This window comes from Mauremys mutica, chromosome 14 (genome assembly GCF_020497125.1).
Source record: "Mauremys mutica isolate MM-2020 ecotype Southern chromosome 14, ASM2049712v1, whole genome shotgun sequence".
NCBI classification, from domain to species: Eukaryota; Metazoa; Chordata; order Testudines; family Geoemydidae; genus Mauremys; species Mauremys mutica.
In genome coordinates, this window is record NC_059085.1 from 25,141,098 (window position 1) to 25,161,979 (window position 20,882).

At 37.3% G+C, this 20,882-nt stretch overlaps 1 protein-coding gene across 3 annotated transcripts in view; it reads left to right on the forward strand.

Annotated features, from left to right (window-relative positions):
- The window catches only part of ZNF536 (zinc finger protein 536), a 349,438-nt gene that overhangs the window by 269,525 nt on the left and 59,031 nt on the right, over positions 1-20,882 (forward strand). For 2 of the 3 annotated variants that reach the window (XM_044986776.1, XM_044986777.1), the window contains exon 8: positions 7,864-7,904. The exons of the other annotated variant lie outside the window; for it this stretch is intronic. In XM_044986776.1, the coding sequence (XP_044842711.1) occupies positions 7,864-7,877 (14 nt within the window). In that variant the 3' untranslated portion in view covers positions 7,878-7,904. The remainder of the gene's footprint in view (positions 1-7,863; positions 7,905-20,882) is intronic. 3 annotated transcript variants of the gene reach the window in all.

Sequence of the window (20,882 nt, forward strand, 5' to 3'; positions counted from 1 at the left end):
GGGGCGGCTCCAAGCACCAGCGCTCCAAGCGCATGCCTGGGGTGACAAGCCGCAGGGGGCGCTCTGCCGGTCGCCGCTAGGGTGGCAGGCAGGGTGCCTTCGGCGGCTTACCTGCGGAGGATCTGCTGGTCCTGCAGCTTCAGCGGGACCAGTGGACCCTCCATGCTTGGAGCGGCAAAATGTCTAGAGCCGCCCCTGCTGCGGGGTCCGGAGCCTGGGGCAAATTGCCCCTCTTGCCCCGCCCCTCTGGGCGGCCCTGGCTGCAACTGAAATCTGGCCCACTGAGTTTAGAGATAGAAAATTGTTTATGTGAAAAGCTCAACATGTAACAGCACCCGGGTGCTTTCCTGTACCCCCTACAGAGATATCACAAAACTAAAAAAGCCGCATGCCCTCTGATTTGATTTTCTGCAGCTCCAGATCAAACGAATGAAACATGTCTTGCTTTTGGCTTTTGTCACAATATAAGCTCACCCTGTTGTTTATTCCACTACTAATAGCAGCACCAGAAAGGGCACTTAATGTCTGTGACTTTTAAAAAGATATGGATCCCTGGGAACTTATTACTTATTGCATTTGAATACTATATTAGTTACTGCATTCTGTGGTCAAATCCAATCGGTGTCGCATATATACTACCGAAGGCCAAGTTTGGTTCTTAGGATCTGTAGCCATCTCAGCTATGACCGGGTTTGAAAGGCATACACCACTTACTATTGCATATTCATACATCCGGCTGCATATAAGATGAATTTAAAAGTCTCTGCTGAAGTGTTTGATTTAATTCCCACTAATTCAAAAGGCCTCATGGATGGAGTTTTCTAAAGGAGTTAGGTACCCAACTGCCACAGAAAGTCAGTGAAAGTTGGGCTTCTAACTCCCAGAGGCCTTTTTTGAAAATCACCATGTGAGTGCTTAGAATAGACATCTCCGCATTTTAAGACTATTGTTCTGGAAAATCCATAGGAATTGTTATAAAATGCTAGTGCACCAACAAACAACTCCCTGGACTATAAGCAAAATTGGTAAAAACTTTGCTCAGCTGTTTTCAGTAAATGTGTGTGCAAACATGGAAAATAGGTTTGAGATGTTAAGGTACTAGCGGCTTGTTCTAATGAGAAAATTTGTTCATGAAAGGTACAGAGAACAATAACAGAGGTAAAATTCCACACTGATCTGATAAGTCAGCCTCACTATAAAAGTATTTTCTTAAGATGGTAGGTAAGATTGGATTCATGTGTGCGCAGGGGCAAGGGTTACACACCAAATGAAAAATGGTAACCATTACTCTGATTACTTGATGCAAGTAGGTATTATGTTGCACTTGATATACCTATCTATATATTTTTCCTGCCAAACTACTTACTCATCACTGACATCTTTCTTTAAGTCTGATGTAAAAATGCAGAAATGCTTATAACACAATTCTTTAGGAAGTTTAAATAAACTTGAAGAAATAGAGGCATGGTTAATGTAATTATTCCATGCAGAAATGCATTATATTTGTAGGTGCTGTTCTTAGTCATTTGTATGAAAGGTGAAATTTTGTTCAAAAGTGAGGAAGAAATTAATAGCATATATTTTTTAAAAAAATCCAATAAAATAGCATCAATAAGCTGCTACTGAATTATTTTAGCAGAGTAAATGCAGTAATCTTTCATTTTAAATGTGTAGTCTTTTAGACTTTCTGGGTCAAATTTTGCTTGAGTCTTTTTAATAATACCAACTAAGGCCTTGATCCTGCAAACACATCTGATCAGATGATACTACTCACAAGTGTAAGTGTTTGCATGATCAGACTTCATATTTGCAAATGCAGCTAGTTTGCCACATATGTGCATGCAAAATAGGTAGCTTCATACACAATTAAATAATTGTGTGGGATTTTACACACACCTTTTGCACAGATACACTCACAAATTTTGAACCAATTAATGAGGAAATTAAGGAAACCCACCTTAAATAAATCAAATATGATTTCATATATATTGGTTTGGAGTAAAGTGAAATATTTAGAAAAATCTGAAAACTCATATCAGTTATTGCTAAAGCCACAAATAAATCCTTAAGGACCTTTTCACAAGCGGGTAAAATGGATGAGTTTATTTAGAAGAGGTCTTATTGGCTTGAGTCATAGAGCTGGCTCTCTCAGAGTGTTGTGCTGTAAGTTAGTGGGAAAAGTTTGACAGCAATTTAATTTTCATTGACAAATACTGTCATAATATTAAGGGAAACGTGTTTCAACAGTAATGGTCGATGCTCAACCAGTCATATGGACTGGACGAGCTTACCATATGCTTAACTACAAACTTCTCTTGGAAAGCTCCTTTTAAGCACTTGACAAGCTTAAGGTACTAGTCAGTAATGAGCTTGAACAGAACGTGAAGTTTTATGTTTCATACAGAGAATGAATTAGGGTTTATATGTTTCATATTAGGAAAAGTGGACTAGTGTGCTTATATTTATGTAGCTACAGTACATATATTTATTCATACTCTTGGTCTGAGGGTAACCTATGGAAAGAAAATTGAAATGTTTGCTTCAGAAAATAGACCCCTCTCCCCCATAACACTGTACATGAAAACAGGAAAGAATCAAATTCGCCAAGTTTGTTTGAAATGATAGAAATGAATAACAAGCAAACAACTAAGCAACTCCCTCCCAAAGCCTTAATAGTAGCTCTAATAATACAAATTATAGTGAATTCTAGTTCTCCACTTCAAATAATTATATGGGATGATATATTGCCCTGGGGGTGCCTGTTATCCCATTATGGGTACATTTTCAGTAAGGTGGTGTCTCCCTTTGACATGTTTGCACCCACAAATTTCTACCCACAACTCAGTGCAGAATCTGGATATTTGAACTTTGAGCTACCTGCTTGCTGGTGAAAATCAGATAGTTGGAAATGAAACTACTTAGACTTGTGGCCAAAATTCATTTTGTGGATACAAATTGCACCCACAGAAAGGGAATGTGGGTCCCAGCCTCCTGTGAAAATGTACTTCTGACTCTCAGTCCTTAGCTGCTGCAGGTTCCATCTTTTGTGTTTTGTTTTGCCTTTCGCTTTCTTGGCTATGGTCAAATCCTGTGCAAGGTTGGAAAACCAGTTAGATAATTAAAACAGAAGTCTGACCTGATTCTGTCTTTATTTGCTGTGGTTTGTTAGCATGAGCCAATTGTAATTTAGTTATGTGTACAGTAAGAAGTCAAAGGTGGCCACATTTAAACAATATGGAAAACATAGTGTGTGCTTATGTGAAAAGCATATAAGCCCCTTCACTGCATGTACTAGGCAGGAATCATGGTTCTTCCCAGTTTTTCTGTGGCCTTCCTCACTTCCTCCTCATTAGGTACCTAAAGAAAGAAACTGACAAATACTATAGATGGATCAGCAGTGGAATATATTTTGTCAGTGCAGGTATTTGGGAAACTGGTGTTTCATTTCATAGTTTTAATAGTTTACAGATTTTCTTAGTGAGAAAAAGAGAGACAGGGTCTGATTCTGATCCTATTTACATTAGTGTAAATCAAGAATAACTCCTGGATTTACAGTTATGAGTAAGATCAGAATCAGTCACACTGTGTGTTTGCATGTTATCCATGTCCCCCATCACTACATATAATAACTCTCTTCTATAAGGATCTCATGCTTGAGACAGAGACAATACCCTCAGAGTTTTCTATTTGTCACTATTCTCCCCTATTAATCACTATAAAATTTTCTTTATTTCCTTGTCTACAACTGGGATTTAGATTTTCTGGCCTGGAATTAGATGGGCCTAGATGATACCATCTGCTGACTGTTCTTCAATTTATATAAAGATTCTTAGGGTTTGGTTGTTTTTTTTAAGTGTACACAGCTGAAGAGGAGAAACCAAAAATGGTGTCCAGAATTATCATTCATGTTCTCAGTTTGGCAATCAGAGGCAGATTGGCACATATGCACTCCTTGTAGATAATGCCTGAGTGTAGAAGTGTTAAGACAGCTTTGAGGCTTGCCATGAGTTACTGTTTTATTAACAGATATTCATGTACCAGCCCCTCCGCACCAGCCATAAGCTGGAAAACAATCTGAAATCACATGGTGGCCTTTGTCACTACAAGGTCCAACTGACTGATTTATTTAGATGCACTAGCAACAAAACACCCAATTAGAATAATACTTCTGCCTTTTGCTTGTTGGTTTCTCTCACGTTGAAGGGTCCCAGCTCCATTTCTATCTATGCATATCTCTTCATGGGTTTCTTGGTTAAGGAAGTATTCTGAAGATTGTCATTGTGGCCCTGGACACTTGGAATTGCACCACTTTCACTTAGTGTTGTCACTTTAAAAGTAAGTAAAAAATTGTAAAAGACTGTAGTTTAAAAGAGAAATTTCACAAATAGGGCAAAGTTGGGCCCTGTTTCTGCACTATGCAGGGAACAGGGACATGACAGACCCCCACTGACTTTATCCACTCTCCTATTGCCTTCAGTGGGGCTCTGTGTGGGCGGAGCTGCCTGCCCCTGTGCTACGCTTGGCTTCGTGTCCAGTGTTGTCACCCCACCATATGAGTGTGTTCCATTTTATTAAATTTTCCCTAGTTCATCAACCATACATTGAAGAAGTGAAGCATATTACTGTGCCTGCTAATACTAGTGTAGTGTCTTCAGTAGGACCTAGCTTCACAGAAACCAGTTTGTCACCATCATTTTTTATTCATATTGCTTGAGGAGCAGTATTTATCACCACTTTATTTTGCATTAAAAAGTACAACATTTGGACCAAAGACAATGATGATGACAAATGTTTTTATCAAAGCTGAAGATCTTAGGGGTGTTTAAGTGACTGTGAGGATTTGCTCTTCAGATGGAATGAATCAAAAACTGTAGTCATGATCTGGACTCTGTTGGGTGATTTTCAAGCTTTGATTTGCACTTATTCGGTGACACATCAAATGCAGAATGGAAGTTTTAAATAGAACAGACATGGGGATTCACCGATGGCAAATCTAAAATCATGTCTGGAGATTTGTAGCTTCTGTTTTACAAGATCTTTTAGTTTGTACTTTTAAAGTGATGGCACGGTACTGAGGGTTGTAGTTCAACAGCTTGTTGGGTCTTTTAACAATTTGTTCTATGGAGGAGGACGAGGAGGTAGAGACAGCTATATTTATCACTACTGGTGTTCAGCAGAATAATTGATTTTTCAAATTTGGCAGCCAGTGTTTATTCTTTTTTTTTTTCCCCTTTTTCTTTTTATGTCCTCATCTGAGGAAATTTTTCCTCCCGGTTCTTACTCCAACCTTCCTTGCCTGTGAAGTGCTGGATCTGCCAAATTATCAGTGCTTCTCCTTGTTTGGCCTTATAGAGTGTCACAGCAGAGGACCAAGAAGTGTTGCCTTCCAAAAGGAACTAAGCCTGCTGCGCGCTAAACCCTTGCCAGTCAGGGGAAAGAATAAGTGCCAGAGAATTGAGACTAGGCCTTTGCCATGGCAATTCACAGTGCTTTCCACAGTGCTTTTCTTCGGAGTTGTCTCTCTGAATATGATATTCAACATATTTCTAGTGCACCTGTGGCTGTAGGAGTTTTCTTGATGGTGCTGTTCTAGCAGTAGGAGCAGTGTTTTGTAACATGCATTTGATTTAGCCAAGAAGAACATGTTGGAGTGATTCTGTCCTGAAGTAGTGGCAGTGGCAGTAGCAATACCGACCACCGACTTTGTGTTTTTCATTTTTAATTGTGTGGTCACTTTGTTTTTGGAAATCTGCTCTTTTCCAGACTGGTATTTAATAGCAATGGGTTAGGTGGATGACATTTCTCATTATTAGAATTATTGGAAGGGATTTTCAAAAGCACCTGAATGACTTAAGAATACAAATCCCATTGAAAATCAATTATTTCTATCACTCCATAGATGTGCAAAGTGCTTTATCGACAATTGTACAGTATATTCCCAAAATATCACAGAGAGAGAAAGGGAAGTTAAATAGTTGTCTATTGTTGATTGAAAAAGCAACTCACCGTTAAAGTAGTTTGGGGCAGTGAATTTAAGAGTGAGGTTAGAATTTAAACAAGACAGTACAGCGATCACTTTTGGGGAAGGGATGTATGGGATTTCTCTGGGATGGATCTTCAACTGGTGTACATTTGTCACAACTTAGGATCTGTCCCCACCCCCTTTTTTTCACCTATGGGCTCTACATTATGGAGTCACACCCTTGGGTCAAGGAAGGCTAGTAACAGCTCCCTCCAGAGCCTGTCAACACCAGTCTGAATGCCAGAGGGGATTGCTTTAATGTGAGGCATTCCCTCCTAGAAGGCCCGAGTGCTCTGCAGCTCTACAAAGATTTGGACTACATTTTAGTTGCTTTTCAGTAGGTTTTTTCTTTTTAATTTATGAAATGCCACAAGCCCCTTGCTTACTAATAGTTAGAGCTAAATACCCAGTTCTCAGCGAGAGTGCACTCATAGATAGAATTGGTTCTGAGGCAAAGCTGAGCATTTGAGGCCCCATACTGCAAGATGCTGAGTGTCCTCCATTCTGATTCTGTTCAGTCCCTAACCTGAGACACTCAGAACCTCACAGTGTGAGCTCTCTGGCCCAATCCTGCTGCCACTGAAGTCAATGGCAAAAGTCCTACCGACTTTAGTGGAGTAGTATTAGGTGCTTGGGCTAAACATCACAAGGGTCAGTTTGGAAAAGTGAAATGAAATATTTGCTGTTATCCCTTGTGTCCTCTTCAGGGTGAATAAATCTATTTCTCCGTTTTGTTACACAATGTATAATTCTGCTCCCTAAAACAGAATAGAGTAACATGATGCAGCATTCACAAAACAATCTTTCTTGTTTGGGAGCTTGGGGATGCTTGGAAGGCGGGGGAATGAAGTTGGAAATGAACTGTCATCTATTTAAAAAAAAAAAAAAAGAAAGCATATAGAGTCAGACTTAAAATCGGTACTTGTCAAGCCCTGTGAGTACAAGGCCAGAATTCCAGACCAAGCTTGCATCTTATCCCTTGTAATCATAGAATTGTTTTCACTGAAAGGACAGCAGGTTATGTGTTGAAAAGTGGTTAAGCTAAGCAGTGTTTAAGGCGATAATGCAAATGCGATTCCTCCATTATAGAGAGAGGGTATATATACATATTTAGAAATCATTACTTTTGGTAAATATATTGTACATAAAATGACAGCTAGAATTTTAAAATCATTTTTGGAGGGGGGATGTTGGATTCCACTGAGTCCTAGTCAGGGGGACTTGTCCATGAGGTCACTGCCAGATTTCAAATGCCCTTTAAATCTTTTTTTAATTGTAAACATATACAATCTTCTCGAATAAGGCCTTAAAAATTTAATACAGGGCTAAATTCACATTTTAAATATAAAAACATGTTTAATGTATTTACAGCAATTGATTTAATTGTCTAAGTAAAACCAGCTTTGCATAAATTAATAAAATATTTGCACTGGGATAGCATGATAATTGCCCTGATTTTAGGGAATGAAGTAGTTAGGGCTTCTATTTATTCTATCTGCTAAGCTCATGCATCTAACACTTAAACTAATGTGGTTTCTTCAGCACCAACCCTTTAACAAATATTCAAAAAGATGACTGAATTTTGCAAGTTACTGTATTTCATAGAAGGCTTTTTCCAAAGCTTCTATAGTCAATGAATTTAAAAAAAAACAACAACACTTTTTTAAATGGATGTATAACAGTGGTAAATCTTGGCTATTTTTGGTTATTAAAAAAGGTACACATGCATCACTAATTAACAATAGGATTTTTATAATAATTTTTGTAATATTATGTAATATTTAAATTTGTGTTGATTTTCTCAATTTTACATGTAGTAATTAATTTTGTCTTACTGACAGATGATTCTCAATGACTGATTTTCAAGAGAAAATCCAGACAGGTATTTTAACGCTTTGTTTTCATTCAAGAAGCCTTGTATTCATGGTTCTGGTTATCGTTAAGGGGCACTGAACTAGGCTCTGTTGTAAATTAAAGGTTTAGTATATTTAGATAACTGAATCAGTTTCCATATTCTTATCTTTATGAAAATCTTTTTGGGGGAAGTGTAAGCAAATTAAGTTCCCACCCTCCTCTGAACAAAGCATGCATATACCAGGTATATACTTCAAACTTTCTCCCTTCCTGGCTTTAGTAACAAATGTAAGTATAACAACAAAATAGACAGCTCAGCCTAAGCCTTTTCCCCAAGGTCAGCTGCTTGTAGGGTTTGCCCTGAAGGCCCCCTGTTCCACCCATAGCACCCTCTGTTCAGTAAGAAAAAGAAAGACACTTTGATACCCCTCCCTCCTGTTATTTCCCGGTTGGAGATCACCTGCCACTATGATTCCTCTGTAATTTAGATTGAATCTTCATCCAGTACACAAGCACCTGACGTGCGGGTGATTCAGCAGAGGAACCCTGAATTCCTGTGCCATTCATCATCCTGTTACAGGGAAGCTGCAGGGGATAAAGTTAGGCCAAAGTTAAAGAGACCCACTTTATATCCACAGGATATAATCTCACAGGAACGGGCAATATGGAAAACAAACAAACAAACTCCAATTTTGTATTTGGTTGTTTGTTTTGTTTTAACTGCAAATAATGTATAGTGTCTGCCTTCTTCTTTACAATTTTGAAGGTGATTGTTTGTCATTTCCCAATTAGCTATTCGAACATTTAAGCCATAATGGACAGTGCACCTTTAATATACTCATTAATTTCTTGTTATACTGTTTAAGTGCTATGAACTTATTTTTGTCTCTCTCTTCCCTTCTGTCCCTAACTATTGATCCACGTCTTAGTCTTACAATCTATATATTTTTAGTATTTATTACACTGAACTTGTAGACTGTGACATTGTAGTTAAGGGGCTGTTGGGGTTTCACAGTTTTTAGGGATTTGTAATTCAGCCATTTTAAATACACAAGGCTGATAGTTGGCGATAATTCTTTCCAAAGCATGTGTCATTCTCATTTCCATTAATTGGAGTTATAGGTATATTGTTGCATCTACATGAATATCCAGACCGGATGCTGTATTTCAATATAAAAACTGGCTAATCCCTGTTGTAATATTAGATCAGTGGCAGTTACATTTTTTGCCAGTTTTAGTGCTGTTTGGTAATATAGCTAAAAATAAAACAAGTGTTGATGGACAGAAAGTAAGAATGAGTGCAGCATTTGTGGCCTGATCGAATGATTGAAATCAGTGGGGGACTTTCCATTGACTTCAGTCAGGTTTGGATCAGGCTTTCACTACAGGCTGGTCTGAAAATATCAGTTTTTATAGCATATAGAGCCTTTATATTTCTATCTTCTAACCTTGTCTTGTCTTATCACGTCACTTCCTGCACCCTTTGCTATAACAGCAATGTCTGCCTTGATTACCTTCTTATGTGCCTCTCACCCACTCTGCCTGCACCTGTTCTTCTACACTATCCCTGTACAATCTGTCACTGAAATCCTTCCTCAAAGCCCACTTATGGAACAGTGCTTGAAAGAGGTTGTCTACACATGAAAGTCAATCCAAAAAAAAAAGTAGGGTGTGAATTTTAAAGTGGATTAACTATTCCTGAATAACAATATGTGTAGACACATTTATTCCAGAATAACTCCATGTGTGGATGCTCTTAATCAGGAATTGCTAGTCTGGAATAACTCCCTGTGTAGACAAACCCTTAGTAAACAGCCAATTAATGATGTCTAGGTTGAAGGGCAGTAGGGATTATATGTGTATGTGTGTATATGTGTGCGTTTGTATAGCACCTGGCACAATGGGGCATTAATTCTGACTGGGATGGGGGCTCTTGGATAGTATAGTATGTAAATCCTATTTATTTTCATGAAGGGTTGTGGAATAAGATTTTTGGCATAATCATTCTACTGACTTCATACATGGTTCATGAGACCCAGTACTGTCATCAAAAAGTATGTATGCCATTGAGGCATAAATTCATTCTATATATCTTCTTAGAATCTGAAAAATAGAAGTATCAGTTTTCTAAGCACATGGACTTTTGTATATGTGTAACCTATGCACACAGGCCAAGATCCTGCCAGGTACTGGGGCGTTCAACTCCCTTTTGGGGTCTGGGCCATAGATACCTCTCCAGTCAGGTATTTGTGCATTTTCATGTCCAGCCAGATACCTACCTGGATATATGTATATGCCTACACCTAATTGGCATGCATTTCACTTATTTGGACCCATACATCATATATACACATGGAAGTGTATGGAGTTCGGCCACCTTATACTAGCTGAGGATCTGGCCCATGATATGCATGCAATTGCCTGCAAATGTCTATGTTTTAAATCATGGCTCATATGTTTTAAGGTTATGTAGGATGGAAGGTCAGGGACAACCATCACTTACACTCTCTGTCTTTCCTTCTTTTGAGCAACTCCTTCTGTAATAGTTTGTTACACACATTTTTGCCACTGCTGTCCTTGGTGGCATATTCCATAAGAAATTCCATCTGAATTCCTTTTGCGCCTGCTTTCTCTTAGCATCAGTTCATACCCAGTTGCCGTTAGATATGACACTAGCTTAAGTAGCCTTCTATAGCAGTTCTGTACTCCTTAACCTCCTCTTCTAAGGAATATAGATCTGGTTTGTTTTTGACTAAGATAATTTTGTCACTTGATATCCTGTCTTGTACTTCCTCAATTTTTTAAATGATAATGTAGTCAAAGCTGATGTACAATATTCCAAATTATTTCTTTGCTATTCTGTTATAAAGTGTGCAAACGGTTTCTAACACTTTATAGTCAATACCTCTGTTTGTGTATCACAGAAGTATCTTTACTTTTTTGTGCTGCTGTTAGGTCTTGTTTTTAAGATTTTAGCACTTTATTCAGAATTCCTCACAGCACTTCTGTTGTGTCCCAATTAGTTGATGAGAACTCTAAGCATGTCATCCCTTTTCTCTTTGTACGGAGTTCACCCTAATTTTTTCTTTATTGAATTGTATCAAATCTCTTTCCATATTCCCTCAAAGAAATTCTGAATTTTCCATTTTTTGCCACCTTCATTTTTACTGTCTGCAGCTTCCCCTCCATTTTCTATATTGCATAAATTTCACTCGCCTTCTTGTAGATTTCTTCTTTGAGGTCACTGATACAGAAAGTGAAAAAAATCAGCTTATTAGTGATGCTTGTGGGACACCAGCCAACACCACCCATAGTCCTAATCTCTCTATGTTAATGTAAGGAAAAGCTGTGCCTTCAATATCCTATCCAGTTCTTTATCCAGTATTCAGCTAACCCTCTTTTCAAAACTTACTCACATTGTAAATTAGTCTTTCAGGAGGTAGTGCAGCAAAAGCCTTCTTAAGGTCCAAGTAAATCATGCTCACGGCTTTCTTCATCATTTTATTTTTTCTTTCTTTTTTTTTTCAAAATATTCTATTAGTTTTGTTACGTATGATCTCCCTTTTGTGAATCCATGCTGAATATCTTTAATTAAATCATAACTTTTCCTATTTTGTCCCTGATTAGTGTTTCCAATACCTTCCCCACTGCTGAAGTTGGGCTTACTAGTGTTTAATTTCTTTGATCTTCCCTAGAGCTGTTATTACATTAGTCCTCCCATCCAGTGGCATTTCCTCTCCCTCCAAAGATATTTGCTAAAGCTTCCCTGCTCCTTTGCCTCTTCCTGCAAAATTCTGGTGTGGAGCCCATCTTTGGTGACTGATTTTGGATCTTAAATTGTATTCCCAATACATTTTTACCGCTTCACCTTTAATTTCATTTGTTAATCTTTCTAATCCTTGGTAGCTGGTGTTTCTTGACAACATGGATCTGCTCCTGTTCCTGTTGAAACTAGTAGGAGCAGGAGCCTGGGAATGCCCAGCTTTGTTGGTTTCAAATGAACTTTTCATTGTTTTTGGAGCTTCTTTTTAAAGGTGGCCTCACCCCAACTTTTCAATAAGTCAGATCAGTACACATATCTATCTTAGGAATTTATATAGTCTCCATTGCTGTAGTATCTGAGCACTTCACAATCTGTAATGTATTTATCCTCACGATATCCCAATTAGGCAGGATGGTGCTGTTATTCCCAGTCCACTGATAGGGAGTTGAGGTGCAGAAGGACTAAGTTTAAGGTCACATGGGAAATCTATGATGAAGCATGAAATTGAACCCAAATCTTTGAGACCCACACTAGCTCTCTGACCAGTAGACCATCCTTCCTCTTATGAATCCAAGATCTTTGACTCACAAATTTAGAGGTTGCTTTTGTGTCCTTAGTGTATTTTTGCTAGGTTATATGTATATTCTTTATACTGATATTAACTACTCTTTGAACATCTGCCATTTCCATATAGAATCACTTCTTCCATTTCTTTTATTCCATACAGGATCTGCTCCTCCTCTCTCTGAAGTCAATTAGAAGTTTTGCCATTGCCTTCCTTGAGAGCAGGAGCTAGCCTTGAGAGTCACTGAAACTTCTGTCAACAGCGTTATCTTTTAGTTGTAAATTTGGTCCTAACTCGATGTATGCATATTGTATGCAAAGAATGGATACTCAGAAGAAGCCCATTAATTTTAATGTAACCCTTCAGCCTTAGATTTGGGTCATAGCAGTTCTGCTGCAATGGGTTGCAAAGACAACATCAGTAGAAAAGATTCAGCTAAGGGAGGAATCAAAGTAGTTCCTTTGCCTGTCTAGATCCCCTGGAATGTATTTCCCCACCATTCTTCAGACTTTCATCAAAGGTATTAAAATAGAAACAAAATATTTGTAATATTCTCTATCTTATTTTATAGATATATATATAAACTTAAAATAACCCGGAGAAATGTAAATGCAAAAAGCATTAAAATAAGGTTAGATGCTAAATTTTCCAAATGGCACAGGAAGAATTTGTCCCATCCCTCCTGTTAACTGCTATAGGAGTCAAGTGACTGTCCCTGCAAACTTCCATGGAAATGAACCCCCCTAAGGCTGCAACTTAAACCAGAAAACAGCCACTCTGTCCTTAATTCACCTCATTTTGATTAAAAACTGGTACTGGATATGATATGTAAGATCACACTTACTGCTCTGAGACCCTGGAAACCTGAGCATGATGGAATACATCGGGGTGGAGTGGCAGCCTTGACTCTGAATATTTTTGCTTTTGTCAGTTAAAGTCAGACAGTGAATGTTACTGTAATGACATTTTATATCTTCCACTCTGTATTCTACTGGAGGGAGCCACAGGTGTTCCACTGGAATTACTCACACATTTATAGAATTGGACATTCTGTCATTAAATGGACTTAAAACTAAAAAGCCTTTGTCTGTGAAAGGTGACCAATAGAAAGAGACGTTGGATTATCTGATATCCCATAACTTAATCATATGGCTCTTAAGAGTGGGACATAAGCAGCTGTGTCTCACTAATATGCATGCAATATGTGTAAAGTGATATGCTTTAATTCTAAACTTGTTTTTAGCAGGAAGAAAAAGCATTTAGATGAGGAACATTAAGATTCAGCATTAACCATTTTTTTCCTCAGGGTAAAATTATTCATCACCTGATATTTATTAAGGCAGCATTTTTATTTTATTGCTCTACACCATAAAGGGTCTTTCTAAACATTCTCAAAGTTTTGTGATAAAGTTTAATAGAGTAGCTAACAGTATTTAACTGGACTTTCAAAATCAATGATTTTGAAAAAGAGTTTATTTAAAAAAATAGAAATGTTGTCAGACAACACAGCTGAAATAACCAGGACAAGCATTCATTTAATTTACTATTTCAATTTAAATATTTTTTATTCATCCTCCCATATTACATAAATTTGATTTCAGTATTGTAGTCTTAATTGTTAGTTTGTGTTGGTTTAATCTCTCTTATTTAAGTATGTTTGCTTTAATAATATTTAAAAAAAACTAAGACAAAGAAACTGTAGATTAGAGACTTTATTTTCAGGGTAAAATGATACGGATAAGTGAGCGTCAACTGACCAGAAATTATTTGCTTCTGTCTGTTAGACACGTAATGGAGTCATTTAACTAGTCAAATTAGGAGCTGTAGAAATGCACCATGCTTCATTACTGAGTTCGAATGGGCACCATTTTACATTTACGTCAAAAATTATCTCATAGCAAATTAATGTTTTCATTGTGCTGAAAAATCAAAGCTGTGCAGTATTAGCACCACCTAGAGGACATAGCAAAATATTTTTAAAATATTTTCAGTTCAAGAAAAACAATGATGAATATATTATCTTTAAAAACCAAGTATCTTTAAAAAAACCTCTAAAAACTTTCTCGTGTTGTTTATATTATCTGTATCTATATCTATGTCTAAATTAAACCAGATAGTTTAGCTCCATGAACTAAGAAAAAGTGTAATGACATAAATGTGTACTTCTGAAATTACAAAGAAATTAACAGAATACTTTAATTCAATAGGTTTGGTACATTATAGGAATACTGGGTAGTTTTCTTGCTTTATCCAGTTTCACACTGTTCCTTACATTGCAAATTGGTACTTTCCGTGTCTATACTGTTGGCTATGCATTTTACATACAGAAAAGAATTCTTTTTAAATATGAACATTTTCTTTTACTTGGGAAATACTGAAAACATTCTCATTTTAATCTGAGAGTTTTACTAAAGTCATTTTGTATCTTCATTAAAAATTCCCAGAAAGCTAAAGAGAAATGAGTTGAGGAGAAAGTAGTTATTTAACAAATTAAACACAACAATTGGTGGACAACTAGTGAAGATGAAATACTCAAGTGTACTGAAAGAACCCAGATGAATGAAGAAAATGAGGGAGAAAATAGAATGCATCTTAAAAATATTTCATCACTACTCTGGGTGGCTCTGATGCCAAAAATATAAAGAATAGCATAACATTATAAGCAAGACATTTAAAATGTGGTGCAAATTTTGTGTCTTCAACTTCTAGAATTACATTTTCCCAATGAGACATTTGTAAGGTAGCTGACAATGTAAAACAGAATGTCTTTCGGCTGGGAACACTCAACAGGGAGTGAAGTTACAGTGGACATCGTCGACATCAAGGGTAGATGATTGCAGGGCATGCAGGTTCATACCCAAGTGTTTTGTGATGAAAGAATGTGCCTAAGCTAAGTGCCTTTAGCAACCACAGAATTGTGGCTTATTGCTTTAATCAAACTTTAGGAGTTTGTGGAATAAAGTTGAAAAACAATTAGCTAATAAGACTTACATCAGATATTCCCTAGGCCATGATCCAAAGACCACTGACGTCAATACGAGTCTTTCCATTAATTTCAATGGCCTATGGATCAGGCCCATAAAGCTCAAACTTGAAAACCCATTAATAGATTTTTAAGGTCAGAAGAGACCATTAGGATCATCGAGTTTGACCTTCTGCATAACATGGGTCATAGAATTTCACCCAGTAATTCCTGCAATGAAGGGATTTTCATACATGAGCAATTGGACCACTCAAGTGACTAGGGAATACTCATTTGAGAGTTTGCAGGATTTGAATGTTTGATCTGAACCTTCCTAAATTTATTTTTACATGTTTTTTTTAATTGACAAGAATATCTAAACTTACTTTTCCAATGTTATTGAATGTTTTGTTCTGTGTATCTTAATGAGTTTGCCATGTTAATATTCGTTGAAAGCTTTTATAGAATGAAAACCAACCAAAAAACACTCCACATTTTTGACACAAAATATAATAGCCTGATACAAATATGAGCAAATAGGAGGAAGTGGGACACAATTCATCTGGTATTACATTTATCTCTGACACAAATGATCATTTATTAATTAAAATGCTGCCTGCCAACTCTATTTTGGAGACAAATATTCCACATAATTGTGTCAAGTATGTAATTTTTGTTAGTATACTGTATTTTTCGTGTTTCAGTGAGATGCTCTTCAGGATCCTTTTGAAAATCAAATAATTGCTTGTGATAGTATTTCCCGGCTAAGTACAGTATTTTCAACACATACTGTGCTGAAAGTTCAAGAATTTGACAGTGACTTTAGGGCCATGCCAAATTGGTAGGCGAAAGAACATGCCTGTGAGCAAGTTTTCCTTTTGTTCTAGACAAAGCTATTTTTTTTAATGGCTTACGCTCATTGCTGAAAAGAATTTCTTTGAAACAGCAAACAAAAAATGTTAAGAGTCTTGTTTACAAGTACTCTGGTGTTTTCTTCTTTAACTGTAGAAACACTTCACCTATTACCATGAATCTTGTCTGCTGAGATGCTTCAGCCTTCATGTTATGTTTACCAAGGCCAGACTAGAGGATCAAATAATTTATAACCATTCCTGTTGGATTTTATGTAATAACTTTGGAACTCATATAAAGTAATGATCCACAAACTCTTTTAATGTTCATTATAAAATATGAAATATTTCTCAGAACCATTGCAATTATGTGACCAGACATAACTGTTTCACACATGAGTAAATACAGGGAGGTTTAACATAACTTTATTATCTTCCTGTCTTTTCCTCTCATTGATGTGATAATGCTGTTTTAATATTTTCCTAAAGAAAAGTTAAGTAATTTCAGAATCTCTGTTGAGGCCTAGTTTATTGGTTTTTGTAATAGAGCACTCAAAAATAATTATATTTATGATTAAACCGACACTAGTAAATGTTGTGTCTGAATAGGAGTAAAATACCCCAAAAGCTTTCTATAATTGTAGATGTTTTTGTCACTATTTCTACTGAATTTTTGTGCTATATAAAGTTAATAAAAGGAAATATTGAGGATCCATCTATCTAGCCATTTATTCTGTGTTCATCACCATAGTATCAAGGCTCCTTACTAGGGGACATTCTGATTTTTATTAGATATTAAAGTGTTAATGGACATGGAATGGGAAAACCACTTACAATCTCATGCAGTAACAGTTCACTGATTATTTCGGGGAAAATACCTCCCTCCAAAGGAAAAACCCATGAATGAAGAAAAGTTCTCAACACAGAGGAGAAGATTCACCTTGTGGAGTTTCCTCTGCCTCCCGCCCTTGAGGAAGAGGGTTTAGGAGATCACAGAGAGGGGAAAAGGGTGAGGTCTATAAATCTGGTGGCGGTTATGGCTCCCCAGGAAAACCAGCCTACATCCCCGGAGATCCAAGTCTCCTCACAGTGCTCAGGAGGCCCCATCTTAGGAGTAATGCTGCCGCTGGGTTTCCCCTTGAAGTTTGTAAAATGGGAGATGAAGATGCAATGGTCAGTTACTGCTCATTGCACCAGCAGTTCCTCCTGTGTAATTGTCAAGCTGTACAGAGTGGAATGTGCCACAGAAAGAGGTTGCTCCTTTACCCTGCCATCTGAGACCAAACAGCCCCAATCCATGGCTGTGTGTTTCATGCATGTAGGTTATACTTGTGTCAGTGGCCACTTGGAGTTGTTTGAAGTCCTCCTTGAATTCTGCCATATGAATGAAGTACCCACACTGCAGACCTTCTTTACATTGGCTATTCAAAAACCTTGGAATAGTCAGAATGAGAATTAAAGCTGGAAAATATAATTATTTTGTATTTGTATTATGGCAATGCAGAGCTGTCCCAGTCAGAAATGTGGCCCCTTTTTTAAACTTGGAAGGCATTTCAGACTGCATATATGCTTAATCTTGTATGGTTTACCCAGACAAAAGTCATGTTCCTCTAATGACCATTTTATCTAAATAAAGGCTGCAGGATCACCAACCGTGTTCGTAATTGGTGAAATTCACCCCAGTATAGACGACTCATTCCCCTTTGAGAGAAAGAGAGAAACGTGGGCAGATTTAACTTATCCCTTACCTATGACAAAATGAGCCTCTATGCTGGGTCTGAATAAGCTGGGATGGAGAGCTGTGAAGGGTTCAGTAGATTTGATCCAATTACCAGAACGCATAGGAATTTCAGTGGCTTTTCCAGCCCATAGGTTGGAATAGCAGCATTGAAGGCCCTCACTGCAGCCCCACAACCTTCCTGGGGACTGACAGGTTTAATTCCATCCCCCAATCTCCTGCTTCACTCCTTTTACTCAGGCTTTGTGCAGTGAGAGGTAAATTTCATGCACTGAGAGGAAGGAAGAGAATTCATAAATGTTATTTTCATGAGTCAGCCAAAGTGATAAGTGGTGAAGCACAGAAGAGCCATGAATCAGTTAGGCATGGTCATTCCTAAAGTGAGAAAATAATTTGTTTATTCCACACAGTCCTTTGCTGTGTGTTATATGTGTAGAACATTCCATTCTCTTTAACTTTTAAATTAAAATGATTTTATTTTGCCTTATGAAATGCTGATGCATTAAAGTATGATTCTACTTGTCCTTTTGCTGGTAGAAAAATATGGTGTGATTAATGACACAATGAGATATTATATTTGTGAGGTCCAAAGGATGGTTGTATTAAAACAATGTACTCATTTTCACTTAAGGCATTTAGTGTAGCTTTGTACAGCTTTAAACATTAATCAATTTCCAGTTTACAAATTTCCACATGCAAAATTTGAAAGTTTCAAATTTAAAGAGAAACTGAGATTTTTCACCAATAACATTTCATTTTCACTAGCGAAAACTTTTTTTATAATTACAAATGACATATTTTGCCTAAGAACAAATCACAATTGTTGACTTGTGTCCCAAATGAAAATTTACCCCTTTTGTAAAGAAATTTCTCAGTTTTGGCAGTGAAGACCAACTTTTAGTTTTTCTGGAAAACTATGAAAAATTCAAAACCAAACCGCAAAATCATTTCACTTTTTACAAACTGTTCAAAGTACGATTTTCTCTGAAGTTCTGAAATTTGTTTTCCACATCTCTAGGCAAGCTTTAAAGTCACGTTAACTTGTACAAGGATAAAATAGGTATTGTACTGAAACAGGCAACTCTAGAGTCTTGGCTGGTACAAATGGAACCTGCACAGATTGGGTATTAAGATATTCTAAAACACAATAAAGGATAAAGCACCAAACTTCCATAGCCATAGACAAAAAGAATAAGGCTTCATGCAGCCAAAGCTTATATACAAACACTTTGTCGCTGTCTTCAGAGCTATTTCTCTCCAAACTTCCAGTCCAGTTTCCTAGGATTTCCCTTCAGGACTTCTTCCATCCTAACCTCCTAGTTCCTTCTTGCTCACAGAAACTCTTTTTTTTTATATGACAGTTGAAGCTAATTACTTTCCTACCCCATTTCCCACTCCAGTTAGTATGACTTGGCAGTCCTTTCCCTGCATGTTATAGCAAGGTTTTGTACCTGACCTTGGAATGATTCAGCAGAAGACTCCTGCATTTCTATATAGGTTTTAGCTGTGAAATGCCTGCAAGTCCAATGACTGCTAACCTATGCATAGCAGCTGTATAGGTCTGAATCACGCAGCTTTCCTCTCATGCACCTAAGCATATGTTGTAGAGAGAGTTTGGCCCCAAGTATTTTAGATTGTTATTATAATATTAGTATTTTAAGGGACTTTGCCTTGCCTGGCATGTGAAAACTATATTTTCATTTGGATGTAAAAGAAACTAAAAGTACAACCTCCCCCCAAAAAAACCCAAACACAAGCCGCATTAGCACTAGCATGAGGAGTAATGTCATGATTCATGATATAGTGTATGATTCAAATTTGAAACAAAAAAATAATTTAAACAATCTTTTAAACAGTATTATGTTGGATTCCTTTTTAAAAGAATATTATCCACATTCATCTCTTTTATGTTATCATTATTTCAGTTATAAAAACTGAAATCAGTTGTCTTTAAGTCTTAGTATTCTTTCACCATCGATGTACACAGAATTGTTGACTGTCAATATTGCTGAGTGTACAACTGGCACACTTAGGTTAGCTCGTCTGAAACACTGTCTCTTGAGATTCAAAGGATGTCATTGCTGTCTAAGTGGCAGAGTGATAATACATCTGCACTCTCTGTATGTGACACCTAACTGTCATGTGGCTTTTTCAATGGACAGCAGTGCCTGTCATTTTGCTGTGAGACCCAACATAAAGTGTACATTACCCTTGACACAATATAAAGTGCAGTGCATAAGGGAGGTTATTCCAGGTGTCCATGGAATTTGAGTGCTTTGTTTTGATAGGCAATATTAAACAATAGCATTCTCTGTAGCTCTGCTACATTGGAGTAAATTCACAGTAGCTTCACTGACCTTAAAGGACCTGCTCAGACTTCAATAGGTCAGAGGATTAAAAGGCCAAAAAGTCAGTGATGTATTTCAACCAGTAAGTGTTGCTATGGGTATGGCCTGAGAGCCAGGATGTGGTTTTCGAGAATACCTGGCCCCATGCACCCCCGCAATCCCACACAGACATCTGCTGCTCCTAGGCAGAATAATTTAAATGAAGAAATTCAGTGGAGTTACTCTGGATTTACATTGTTGTAATTGAGGGAATTTGCACAATAAGAAATCATATAAATGGGCATTTAATATATCCATGGCTATTGTTAGTAGATATTTAACTTAAAGAAAGGGAAGTATTTTGATTTTTTTCCTTTCAGCCTTCTGCTTCATGCCTCACAGTATACTCTAACTCCCCACACTAATTCATAATGCTTAATTATAAGGTGGCAGTCACAAAAGAAAGATTCAGATTGTTCAGTGAAAATGTGAGGTTACTTTATTCATCATTCTCATCAAATCTTGGAAGTACCAATCAAAAATAGCTGAAATATTTTCCTAAACTAATTAGAACCTGCCTTCCTTCTGTGGAGTGTTTCAGAGTTGCCACTGATGTCAGCGGATGTCATTTGGAATGAATGCAGGATCAGACCCTAAAAGTTAGTTTTTGTTGATGATGGTTATTAAGCAGTAATTCAAATGACAGTCCGCGGCAGGGAGTGATTATAGTGTCGCAGGACTAAGGCCACAAAGTGTTGAGTGCCCTTAACTTCAAAACTTCTGTAACAAGAGAGTTATAG